This window comes from Somniosus microcephalus, chromosome 8 (assembly GCF_052327205.1).
Source record: "Somniosus microcephalus isolate GS21.2 chromosome 8, FLI_Smic_1.0, whole genome shotgun sequence".
Lineage (NCBI taxonomy): Eukaryota > Metazoa > Chordata > Chondrichthyes > Squaliformes > Somniosidae > Somniosus > Somniosus microcephalus.
Window position 1 is genome coordinate 96,557,861 of NC_140994.1, and position 12,687 is coordinate 96,570,547.

The window sequence follows — 12,687 nt, forward strand, 5'->3', positions numbered from 1 at the left end:
GGTCTCCTCCTGACCCAGGCACCCACCGAGAAGTATTAGGAGGTTTAGCATCTTTGAAAGTGGATAAATCCGCAGGCCCGGATGAAATGTATCCCAGGCTGTTAAGAGAAGCAAGAGACCAAATAGCAGAGGCCTGACCAGTTTTCAATCAATTACAATTTTATTGGTCACATAACTAAATACAAGAAGTGTAATCTACTCAGTGAAATGTTTTTTTTCTTGACCAGCCGAGAGTACCAAGCAGCAAGAACACTTAGCTGCCTGGTACGCACGGAGCTCGCAAGGACGGCAGCCATCTTCATCGGCGCCATCACAAAAAAACACATACCGACATATACACGCATACATACTTTAAATATAAATAAAGCAGACATAAAATAAATAAAAGACTTAAAAAGACAGCACATAAAATGAACAAGCAATAATGTAACAAAAAGTAATTTCTACAGTAATTACATTGATATTTCTACCCAGGCTTCTAGAATAATCTCTGGTTACAGGGTGGCTGCACTGGGAGAGCATCGTGAGGAACTCACAACTTATAATTAAATAAATTTAATTAATTAATTAATAAAATAAAATAAATCAAGTGCCCCCTCAGTCTTTCTCGATGTTTCCATCTTGGTCTCTCTCGATGTTTCCTCTATCTTTCTCGATGTTTCCCCTCGGTTTCTTCCACACACCTGGCCTGCACATTACCCCTGGCTGTCCAACTTGGCGTCCTGGTAACCGGGTTCCGCTCTAGCTCTCGACCTTCAAACTGTCACTCCAGCTCTCGACCTTCAAACTGTCTCTCCAGCTCTCGACTTCAAACTGTCTGGCTTCAGGTGTGGTGCCGGAGGACTGCTAATGTGTTACCTTTGTTTAAAAAGGGAGAAAGGGATAGACCGAGTAATTACAGGCCAGTCAACCTAACCTCGGTGGTGGGAAAATTATAGGAAAAAATTCTGAGGAGACGATAAATCTTCATTTAGAATGACACGGATTAATCAGGGACAGTCAGCACGGATTTGTTAAGGGAAGGTCGAGTGACTAATTAGATTGAAATTTTTGAGGAGGTAACGAGGGTAGATGAGGGTTGTGCATTTGATGTAGTCTATATGGATTTTAGCAAGGCTTTTGATAAGGTCCCTCTTGGCAGACTGGTTACAAAAGTAACCAAGGTAAAGTGGCAAATTGGATCCAAAATTGGCTCAGAGGCAGGAAACAAAGGGTAATGGTCGAAGGGTGTTTTTGTGACTGGAAGGCTGTTTCCAATGGGGTTCCGCAGGACTCAGTACTGTGTCCTTGGCTTTTTGTGGCGTATATCAATGATCTAGACTTGAATGTGGGAAGTATGATTAAGAAGTTTGCAGTTGATGCAAAAATTGGCCGTGTGGTTGATAATGAAGAAGAAAGCTGCAGACTGCTTGGAAGATATCAATGGATTGGTCAGGTGGACAGAACAGTGGCAAATGGAATTCAATCTGGAGAAGTGTGAGGTAATGCATTTGGGGAGGGCTAATAAGGCAAGGGAATACACTATAAATGGTAGGACACTGAGTCGTGTAGAGGAACAAAGGGACCTTGAGTGCATGTCCACAGATCCCTGAAGGTAGCAGAAGATAATGTGGTTAAGAAGGCATACGGAATACTTGCATTTATTAGTTGAGGCATAGAATATATGAGCAGGGAGGTTATGCTTGAACTGTATAAAACACTAATTAGGCCTCAGCTAGAGTACTGTGTGCAGTTCTGATCACCACATTACAGGAAAGATGTGATTGCACTCGAGGGGGATGTTGCCTGGGCTGGGGAATTTTAGCTATGAGGAAAGATTGGATAGGTTGGGGTTGTTTTCTTCAGAACAGAGGAGGCTGAGGGGAGACCTAATTGAGGTGTATAAAATTATGAGGGGCCTAGATAGAGTGGATAGGAAGGAACTATTTCTCTTAGTAGAAGGGTCAATAGCCAAGGGGGATAGATTTAAACTAATTGGTTGGAGGTTTGAGGGGATTTGAGGAGAACTTTTTTCACCCAGAGGGTGGTGGGGGTCTGGAACTCACTGCCTGAAAGGGTGGTAGAGGCAGAGACCCTAATCACATTTTAAAAAGTACTTGGATATGCACTTGAAGTGCCATAACCGACAAAGCTACGGACCAAGTGCTGGAAAGTGGAGTACAGGTGGCTAGCTCTTTGTCGGCCGGCACGGACAAGATGGGCCGAATGGTGACCTCCTGTGCTGTAAATTTCTATGATTCTCTGAAGAGTGGGTGCATGCCGCCCTGATCCGTCGCCTGGACCTGCACACACTGCCCCCTCTCCAATCCACATACACACTGCCCCCCTCTCCCCCCTCGGGCGCGCTGCCCTGCATCAAACAGTTTGCAAAGCGGTTGGTTCATTGAGCAGCCATGATCATTTGAGTATTTTTCTGTTTCACTGAATGTGTCTGATGCATTTTATTACAATTTGTTACTTGATTTTTTTTAAACTTTGCTTCATATCCATCAATTTATGGAAAATACCTCTGGATACAGTCTTCATTGGTGGGAAGGAAAGTTTTAACAGAAATTGGACATGGACGTGGAACTGGTGAAAGAAAGGGGAGTAGCAGGTCTGTCCCACTGACCATCAGTCTGTTGGAAAGCAGCGATGATGAAGAGGATTGGGTTGGATCAGTTCTGAAGCCTCCTGATGTCAGTGAGGTGGTTCCTGAATCTCCAGTGACTATAGCAGATACTTTCACTGTTCCTGAAACACCAGTTAGTGAGATCGCAGCACGACCCAAGTTATTGATGCCCAGTGTGGTGACGCCTCTTGCCTCCCACACCTGCCGCTCCAGGTTTAACCAATCAAAGGATGATAGAGTTAAAGTTCAGCTTTTTTCGAACAGTGTAAATATTGAAAATGTGAAACCGGTTCCACGCCACAGTGCTGCTGGCAAGACTAAGAGGCATGATCCGTTGAGAAATTGTGCAACTTTTTGTCCTGTTAAGCTGTTTGGGAAGAGATCTGTTGCTAGCCCTGATGAGGTACCCAGATCGAAGAAGTGGAAATCAGCCCCGGTGAAGGAGGTAGGTGGTCCCAGGGCCCAGGACCCACAGAGCTCCTCCGATAGCCTTCTGGCGGAGTGTCTAATGGCTATTAACCAGGCCTCCCCCGGGACACAGCTGGGCAACTTTGTGAAGAAAACTGAGAACGGAAGACTCCAAACTGGGAAGACAAGACAATGTGAGAGACGTGTTTTGAAGTCGCTCTCTTCTCCAAACTGTGTATATAAAGGTGCAAAGCTCTCTGTGACTGCGAGGAACAAGGTGGGCCAGTTGCCCACATCTACAGCTCTGTTAAGGAATCCCTTCAAGAGAACAGATACAAAACTGCAGAATGCAAGTTGTGATTCGGTGTTTGTTCAGATTGCTAGAAAAAAATACAGTGACTGCAGTAAAGGGGATGGAGACTGGAGCCACGTTCAGTGCACAGTGCCAGCGGGCAAAGCCTGGTTAGAGGCACTGCCAGCAACGAGGGAAGTGAAAGTGGTGAAAATCCCAGGCTCATCTGTGGGACGTGACTGTGAACAACATGATGGGAACAGTAGACCCGACCGTGTCGATTCAGAGTGCGGAGACTGTGAAGCGGGGTACACTGAATGTAAGGAGGACAAAGGAAGTGCTGTGACAGATTTAGATGTGGGGTCTTCTCACCAGGCTGAGCTGCATTCTGGTATGTCAAACAAAATCCAGCTCACAAACGCTGCGAAGCAATCAGACGACTCACAAGAAGCAAAGGACAGGAGCTGCTCACAGAGTTTAACCAGCGCAGCGGAGAAGCCGAGCTCCTTGAGGTACAGTTAAAATATTGCAGTCACTTAACCTGCGGTGCGGATTTATTTGTGTAATTCCAAAAGTGTTCATGTTGAATGATTGACCTTCCCTCTCGGCACTCCGCCCCAGTCTGTCTGTCGAGATTTTATTGGCACAACTTGTTGGATTTGCTTTGCTAGGTTTGATCAGCAGATGGGGATATATAATATCGAGCAGTCCGGGTGTCCTCCACACGCTGAATGAAACCCATCCCCGAACCAAGCCCACGTGTGCTTTCTGTTTGCCCAGTAATGGAGTGCACACACCCTGTAGGCAAATGGGAAATCTAGGTGCAGGTAAGTTGAGAGTTAAGGATGTACAGGGTATTGTTGGAGTTTAACTGGGTGACACTGTGTGCAGTTGAGTGCAGGACTATACAACCTCTGCAATCCAGCTGGCCAATCCCACAAACGAATACTCCTCAATCACCTCTCCCTCGAATATTTATCCCTTCAGTTTACACACACTCCTGGGACGATGCATTTCACATTTTCACCCCCTCTGTGAAAGTAGTTCAGTTTAAACTGTGCTTCTCACCGCTCCTAAACTTGGGCCAATGTCCATAATTCTAGAGCTTGACAATCTCAAGCATATTATTCAGGATCAAGTTATCTATTCCCTTAAAGTTCTTTATAAATTCACCCCCAGATACTCCTCGTTCCCCAAACTAAATAACCCTGGGCTCTGTTCAGTATCAGTTTGGTGCCTTTTCAGGGCCTGGATATCCTTCTTGTAGAACGGAATTGTATCCAGTGCTCCAGGTGTGTGGTACCAGTGTCCTGAACTGTATCCAGTGCTCCAGATGTGGCGTACCGGTTATTGTACAGACTGATGAGCTTCTCTACCCCTCTGACTATACAACCCAGGATCCTGTTAGCTTGAGAGCAATTGCAAAGCCTCAGACCAGGAATTGTTCAGGTGCACACCACTGAATTTGCCCAAATACTTCAGTTTTCCATTGAACGTAGCATCCTGCTGCCTGTGTAAACTGAGCTGATTGGCTTTCGATGAATTCACAGTGACTGATGCCCGATGCATTGCTTCTCGCCAATAGACTTCAATAAAATACCCTGTTTAGAAACGAAGTGTAAACGGGTTGAAAATGATCAGAGTTTCGACCTCTGCCATGCACTAGTCCCAGGGAGGGAGGCTTCAGCCTGTCGCAGAGCCTGCGATTGGAAGCTGAGTTCTTGTCGTCTTTATGTCTGTTACATAGTGTGGTGTATTTACCCAGTAGGCCATCGGGAGAGCTTCCCTTCTGATTGCTGTTACGGTGTGATGACGGATAGCGGAGTGCGGAATTGAGCGAGATTTTTCACCAGTGTGATTAAAATTGTACATAATTGTCCTTCTGCTTATCTCCATCTTCAGTAAGAAGTGTTCAGGTGACGGTATAACAGTCTACAAGGGCCGGCACCAAGTGGTGATGGTGAATGAAGTCCTCAGTCCCCATGGTGATCCAGAGAAACATTTGACCATTACAGCGAGCCAGCCGGGCAGCGGTGGGACAGAGCGGTGTGTTCTGAAAGATGACTGGTAAGGAGCTCCAGTATTTTTGCTCTTCTGTACATGCAGATTCTCAGTGTTCTCAACCAACCGCTCTCCAGCGTGTTGGCTGAAACTGCTGACACAGCAGGTGTTATACGTGGGGCTCTGCTTCCATTTGTCCTGTGCTGCTCACTTGCTGTGGTGGGAGTTCCGTGTGGACCCCAGGCTGTTTTGGGTGGACCCCCACGGCAGTCAGTGGCCCTCGCAGTCCGGCAGTGGGTAGTCCGCAGCGGGCAGTCCCGCCCCGGGCAGCGGGCCTGTTTGTGTGGCTGGTATTTGCTGGTTTGTTCTGCTTGAATTCTATGGACCTGGAAGCTTGGAACTGGACTGACTTTTGTGCTTTTGCCTCATTGGTGGATGAATCATGAAAGAGAAGACCCAGATGTTGGTATCAGCAGCTGGAGGTGTGTGGGAATTAATGGGGATGATTTAAACTTTGTATGTGGCCCTGAGGTACACACCTCTGCAGCCCGGAGTACAAAAGGTGATGGGACTTAGTGAGACACTAGTTGGACAAATGATCACATTTTACAGAATGCTGTCACCGGTCACCTAAAGGTCATCGAAGCCAGAAAAGAACGAGTCACCAGATACATGCAGTGTGGGAAAAGTTGCACAAACCAATGCTTTAATGTTGAGTGATAAACTGGAGGTCCAACAACACGAAATCTACCTGTGGTGCAGGTGAGAGAAGATTCCCTACACTCAGTGTGGCCAGCTTGCTGATGGGGTGTCATGTTTCTCACTGACCTGTAGCAAGCCACAGCCCCTAGTTATGCTTTGCACACGGCTCTCTCTTACAGATGCCCACATTGTAGCAGAATGGTGGAGTGCAGGTCTGTATCTGACTTCACCATGGTCAGCCCCAGAACCCAGCCGTCTTTTAGTGCTCACACATATTAAAAGCCCTCTAAGTCTATAGAAACATAGAAGATAGGAACAGGAGTAGGCCATTCGGCCCCTCGAGCCTGCTCTGCCATCAAATGAGATCATGGCTGATCATCCAAACTCAGTACCCTGTCCCTGCCTTCTCCCCATATCCCTTGATCCCTTTAGCCTTAAGAAATAGATCTAACTCCTTCTTGAATATATTTAATGAATTGGCCTCAACTGCCTTCTGTGGTAGAGAATTCCACAGGTTCACCACTCTCTGGGTGAAGAAATTCCTCCTCATCTCTGTCCTAAATGGCTCACTCCTTATCTTTAGACTGTGACCCCTGGTTCTGGACTCCCCTGCCATTGGGAACATCTTTCCTGCATCTAGTCTGTCTAGTCCTGTTAGAATTTTATAAGTTTCAAGGAGATCCCCTCTCGTTCTTCTAAACTCCAGCGAGTATAAGCCCAATCGACCCAATCTCTCCTCATACGTCATTCCTGCCATTCCAGGTATTAGTCTGGTGAATCTTCACTGCACTCCTTCCATGGCAAGAACATCCTTCCTCAGATAAGGCGACCAAAACTGCACACAATACTCAAGATGTGGTCTCACCAAGGCCCTGTACAACTGCAGTAAGACATCCTTGTTCCTGTACTCAAACCCTCTCGCTACGAAGGCCAACATACCATTTGCCTTCTTAATCGCCTGCTGCACCTGCATGCTTACCTTCAGTGACTGGTGCACAAGGACACCCAGGTCTCGTTGCACTTCCCCTTCTCCCAATCTATTGCCATTCAGATAATAAGCTGCCTTCCTGTTTTTGCCACCAAAGTGGATAACCTCTCATTTATCCACATTATACTGCATCTGCCATGCATCTGCCCAATCACCCAACCTGTCCAAATCATACTGGAGTTTCTCGGCATCATCCTTACAGCACACACGCCCACCCAGCTTTGTGTTGTCTGCAAACTTGGAGATATTACATCTAGTTCCCTCGTCTAGATCATTAATATATATTGTGAATAGCTGGGGTCCTAGCACCGATCCCTGCGGTACCTCACTAGTCACTGCCTGCCACTCGGGAAAAGACCTGTTTATTCCAACTCTTTGCTTCCTGTCTACCAACCAGTTCTCTATCCAAGTCAGTAACTTGCCCCCAATCCCTTGTGCTTTAACTTTACACGCTAATCTCTTATGCGGGACCTTATCGAAAGCCTTCTGAAAGTCCAAATGCACCACATCCACTGGTTCTCCCTTATCTATTCTACCAGTTACATCCTCAAAAAATTCCAGTAGATTAGTCAAGCACAATTTACCTTTTGTAAATCCATGTTGACTTTGTCCGATCCTGTCACTGTTTTCCAAGTGCTCTGCTATTACATCTTTTATAATGGACTCTAGCATTTTCCCCACTACTGATGTCAGGCTTACCGGTCTATAATTCCCCGTTTTCTCTCTACCATCTTTTTTGAATAGTGGGGTAACATTAGCTACCCTCCAATCCATGGGAACTGTTCCAGAGTCTATAGAATTTTGGAAGATGACCAGCAATGCATCTACTACTTCTAGGGCCACTTCCTTAAGTACCCTAGGATATAGATTATCAGGCCCTGGGGATTTATCGGCCTTCAATCCCGTCAATTTCCCTAACACCATTTCCCTACAAATACTGATTTCTTTCAGTTCCTCCCTCTCATTAGACCCTATGTTCCCCGACATCTCTGGGAGGTTATTTGTGTCCTCCTTTGTGAAGACAGAACCAAAGTATGTACTTAATTGGTCTTTGTTCCCCATTATAAATTCCCCTGATTCTGACTGCAAGGGACCTACGCTTGACTTCACCAATCTTTTTCTCTTCACATATCTATAAAAGCTTTACAGTCAGTTTTTATATTCCCTGCAAGCTTACTCTCCTACTCTATTTCCCCCTCTTAATTAATCCCTTTGTCCTCCTTTGCTGAATCCTAAACTGCTCCAAATCCTCAGGTTTGCTGCTTTTTCTGGCCAATTTATATGTCCTCTCCTTGGATCTTATGCTATCCCTAATTTCCCTTGTTAGCCACGGTTGAGTCACCTTTTTTGTTTTATTTTTATGCCAAGCAGGGATGAGCAAATGCTGTAGTTCATCATGCGAGCTTTAAATGTTTGCCATTGCCTATCCACCGTCAACCCTTTAAGTAACGCTCCCCAATCCATCCTACCCAACTCGTGCCTCATACCATCATAGTTTCTTTTATTTAAATTCAGGACTACTTCATTCTCCATTTTAATGAAGAATTCGATCATATTATGATCGCTCCGCCCCAAGGGGCCTCACACAACAAGATTGCTCATTAATCCTTTCTCATTACATAATACCCAGTCTAAGATGGCCTGATCTCTAGTTGGTTCCTCGACATGTTGGTCCAGGAAACCATCCCGTATACACTCCAGGAATTCCTCCTCCACAGTATTGTTACTAATTTGGTTAGCCCAATCTATATGTAGATTAAAGTCACCCATGATAACTGCTGTGTCCTTATTGCACGCATCTCTAATTTCCTGTTTAATGCCATCCCCAACCTTGGCATTACTGTTTGGGAGTCTGTATACAACTCCCACTAACGTTTTCTGCCCCTTGGTATTTCTCAGCTCTACCCATACAGATTCCATGTCATCAGAGCTAATATCCTTCCTTACTATTGTGTTAATCTCCTCTTTAACCAGCAATGCTACCCCACCTCCTTTTCCTTTTTGCCTGTCTTTCCTGAATATTGAATACCCCTGGATGTTGAGTTCCCAGCCTTGGTCACCCTGGAGCCATGTTTCCGTAATCCCAATCATATCATATTCGTTTACATCTATTTGCGCAGCTAATTCATCCACCTTATTACGAATGCATCTATATCGGCTTGCATTTATTTCATTCTATCAAAATCCCTTTGAATTTATTTCAGTCTGTCCACTCTTTCTATTCTTGGGACATGGGCGACACTAGGAAGGCGGAATGTACTGCAGGAAACATTTTTTACTCCTCTCACTCCCTTCAAGTGTTGTCAGAGTAGGATTGACAGGGTTCTGTTTCTTGAACCATTGGTGTCGGGGGCAAGGGGTAGAGATAAACCAGCTTCAGAATAAACCTCTCAACTGTGGAGCCAGGTTATTGCTACACGGTGAAAGGTCATCGACCTGAAACGTTGACTCTTTCCCTCTCCACAGATACTGCCTGCCCCATTTGAGCGTTTCCAGCATTTTCTGTTTTTAGTTTAAATTTGCAACGGCCACAGTATTTTTTTTTTGCATTGAACTGATTGCAATGACCTTGATACTTCATAATCCAGCTGTCGAGTGAATCTAGATATATTTTGAGATAGTCTGCTATCGATTTCAGGGACACTGTTGAAGTCAAAGCCGGGGACACGGTTCAGGTAGAAGGAGAGAAGCACTCGGATACCTGGATAATAAGCAGGGATTCTGGGTACCTGGTTGTGAGCCCTGACCACCTTATTTCTGGGACAAGCGTTGCAAACAGTATCCGGTGCATGCGCAGGGCTGTGCTGAACGAGAGATTTAAGGTGAGATTTACAAACCTGTATCCTTCTGAGGATGTGTTCTATGAATAGCCAGCCAACCATTAGTGCAGTTAAGTACACTTCAGTTCCTCCCTACATTAAAAGAAAGAAAGACTTGCATTTATGTAGCACCTTTCACAACCACCAAAGCGCTTTACAGCTGATGAAGTACTTTTTGAAGTGTAGTCACTGTTGTAATGTAGGAAACATGGCAGACAACTTGCACACAGCAAGCTCCCACAAACAGCAATGTGATAATGACCAAATAATCTGTTTTTAGTGATGTTGATTGAGGGATAAATATTGGCCAGGACACTGGGGAGAACTCCCCTACTCTTCTATGAAATTCTGGATCTTTTACGTCTACCTGAGAGAATAGACGGGGCCTCGGTTTAATAACTCACCCGAGAAATGACACTTCCGACAGTGCAGCACTCCCTCAGCACTGCACTGGAGTGTCAGCCTAGATTTTTGTGCTCAAGTCTGTGGAATGGGAATTGAACCCACAACTTTCTGACTTGGGCGAGAGTGCTACCAACTGAGCCACAGCTGACCCAGTATTCAAAGCCTTGTCGACTCTGTCCCCTGGAAGCAGTCTTCCTGGGTGGTTGTTAGGGGGGGAGTGGAATTACTTACGGTGCTAGATTCCACCTGGTGCTGAGATGGCCTCTGACTGGAGAAGGTTCAGTGGTGCATCCTTGTTGCAGGAACATGAGGTTTGTGTCTGTACTGCGCCTGTACGATAGGCACACAGCCTGCAGTTAGTTACATGTTCGGATAAGCTGTTTACAGGTGGACCTCAGCTGCTTCAGTTCCTTTTTTTTAATGGGTAACACGAGCAAGATTCAACGTTGCACCCCAATCAGCTTCATGTTTCACTCGCTTCTTTCCTAGAATGCTGAGTGGTTGCTTGGACCCTGCAGCCGTGTCTGGGCTAGCTGACCCCGCTGCAGTGCAATTGAGTTTGAGTTCGGGCTGCTGCTTGTGTCATATTTAAAGTTAGTGAGTAGCTCCAGGGTATGGGCTGGGAACAAGGGGACACGTGGAGTAGTTAATGCTGGTAAGGGAAGTGGTGGGCAGAAAGTTTGCTCTGGGCCCCATTCTAAACCCTCCATCTGAAACCAGAGAGAGCACAGGTTCTGTGCCAACTCTTGAGAATTGTTGGCAATTTTCACTAAGCTTATTCATTAAAAACAAAACTATGAACCTCTAACAAACATGGCAGTCATTTTGTGAGTGAGGTTTTATTGTTTTTCCGCTGTTAGATTCTGTTATATACCTCGTGCCCGTCCAGATATTAGACGGATATATACAAGGAGTTTGTATTTGACTTTCCAGCTGTCTTTCCTCATTCTCTGGCTGTTGGCACAGCTCCTGTTTTCAGGCTGGCTCTACCTCACCACTGCCTTGTCTTGTCTCATTTCGTATGTGTGTGTGTGACACACTGTTCTTTCGTGTGTCTCTCTGTGTCTCTCACTGTTCTGTGTGTGTGAGAGGCTCCGTGTCTGTTCTGTGTGTGTGTGAGGCTCCGTGTCTCGCATGTTTTGGGTGTGTGTGACACTATTTTGAAAATAATTGCTGAGACTGGAGTTTGGTGCAGTCACACAGGGCCTAGACTAGGTCAGTGACTGAGCTTTACGATCGTCCACTGCAGGTTTGTTTTCTGCTTGCATTGTGATTTTGATTTCCATGGTTACTGTAGTACAATAACTCACTCCTTAATGAGCAGTTGTAGTATCTCCACACTCCTCGTTACACACGCCCACAGTTTGCAGCCAGGGAAAGTTTGATTATGTTGTCATATCTAGTAGTGTTGTGCAGACCAGTTTGTGTGCAACTCCAAGAAAAAGATTTTCCTTTACTTTTTGATGAATATTTTCATTCTTGTTTTTGTTTTCAAGGCCTGTGAAAAAGGAACGAGACAGATGCTAGTCGGCACTTTAGTTCACGAGATCTTTCAAAAAGCAGCAAGGAGCAACAGGTTTACACAGAATGGGCTGGAAGAAATAACCTCTGAAACAGTTTATGCCCCAAAGTACTTGGGAGAGATGTAAGCAGTGTTTGTCTCACTTCTTGCGGTTTTAGTGGAAATACTTTATTAGCTGGAGGACTTGGTAATGTTTGCTACAACTATGACCTTAAGATGTGAAATGCAGCTTTCTGCACTGGCTGAGTGGGTGAGGATTCTGACTTGGTTGTTGCTCAACCATATGCACCAGAAGGTCCAAGTTTGGTTCCTGGTCTGTTAACCTAATGGCCCGTAATTTCCGATAGGGGGCTTCCTGCGTGCGGATGCCTCCCATCGGAAAAAAATCTATGCACTTACCTGAGGGCTTCCGAGGTCCGGACACTTCTGCTCCTGGGCCTCTCCATAGTCGAAATGCACAGAGCCCAGGTATCCCAGCGGCGCAGGCGGTTCACAAGTGTCCCTGGGATCACGTGGGCCAGGTGAACCAATGAAAGAAGGGAATCCCCCTTCATACTTTTGACAGATAGACCTGTCAAAAGTATGAATGGAGATCACCTCAAAAAGACACTAAAACATTAAATAATTTTTTTTTAAACCATCACATTTTTAGAATGAGTTGAAATTACATTAAATTAAATATTTTAAACAAATTAAATTTTTTGAAAAAAATAATTAAAGGTTTTTAAGGGGCTAAAAATAAACTTACCTTTTTTAAAAGTATTTTAAAATTAAAAATAAGTGATACATTTTTAAAAACTTTTAAAAACTCTTATGCTGGTAAAAGCAGGCCTTACACCTTTTACCAGGCGTAAGATTTTTAAGTGATTTCAGCGGGCGGAGGTTCTGCAGAAAGCAAAACTCTTCCTCCCTCCCCCCCCCCCCCACCTGCAGAAGCCC

At 45.3% G+C, this 12,687-nt stretch overlaps 1 protein-coding gene across 1 annotated transcript in view; it reads left to right on the forward strand.

Annotated features, from left to right (window-relative positions):
* LOC147113712 (DNA replication ATP-dependent helicase/nuclease DNA2-like) overlaps positions 1–12,687 on the forward strand; it is a 63,756-nt gene that overhangs the window by 140 nt on the left and 50,929 nt on the right. The window contains exons 2-5 of the mRNA XM_085995026.1: positions 2,520–3,823; positions 5,214–5,378; positions 9,641–9,824; positions 11,723–11,871. Of these exons, the coding sequence (XP_085851152.1) occupies positions 2,520–3,823; positions 5,214–5,378; positions 9,641–9,824; positions 11,723–11,871 (1,802 nt within the window). The remainder of the gene's footprint in view (positions 1–2,519; positions 3,824–5,213; positions 5,379–9,640; positions 9,825–11,722; positions 11,872–12,687) is intronic.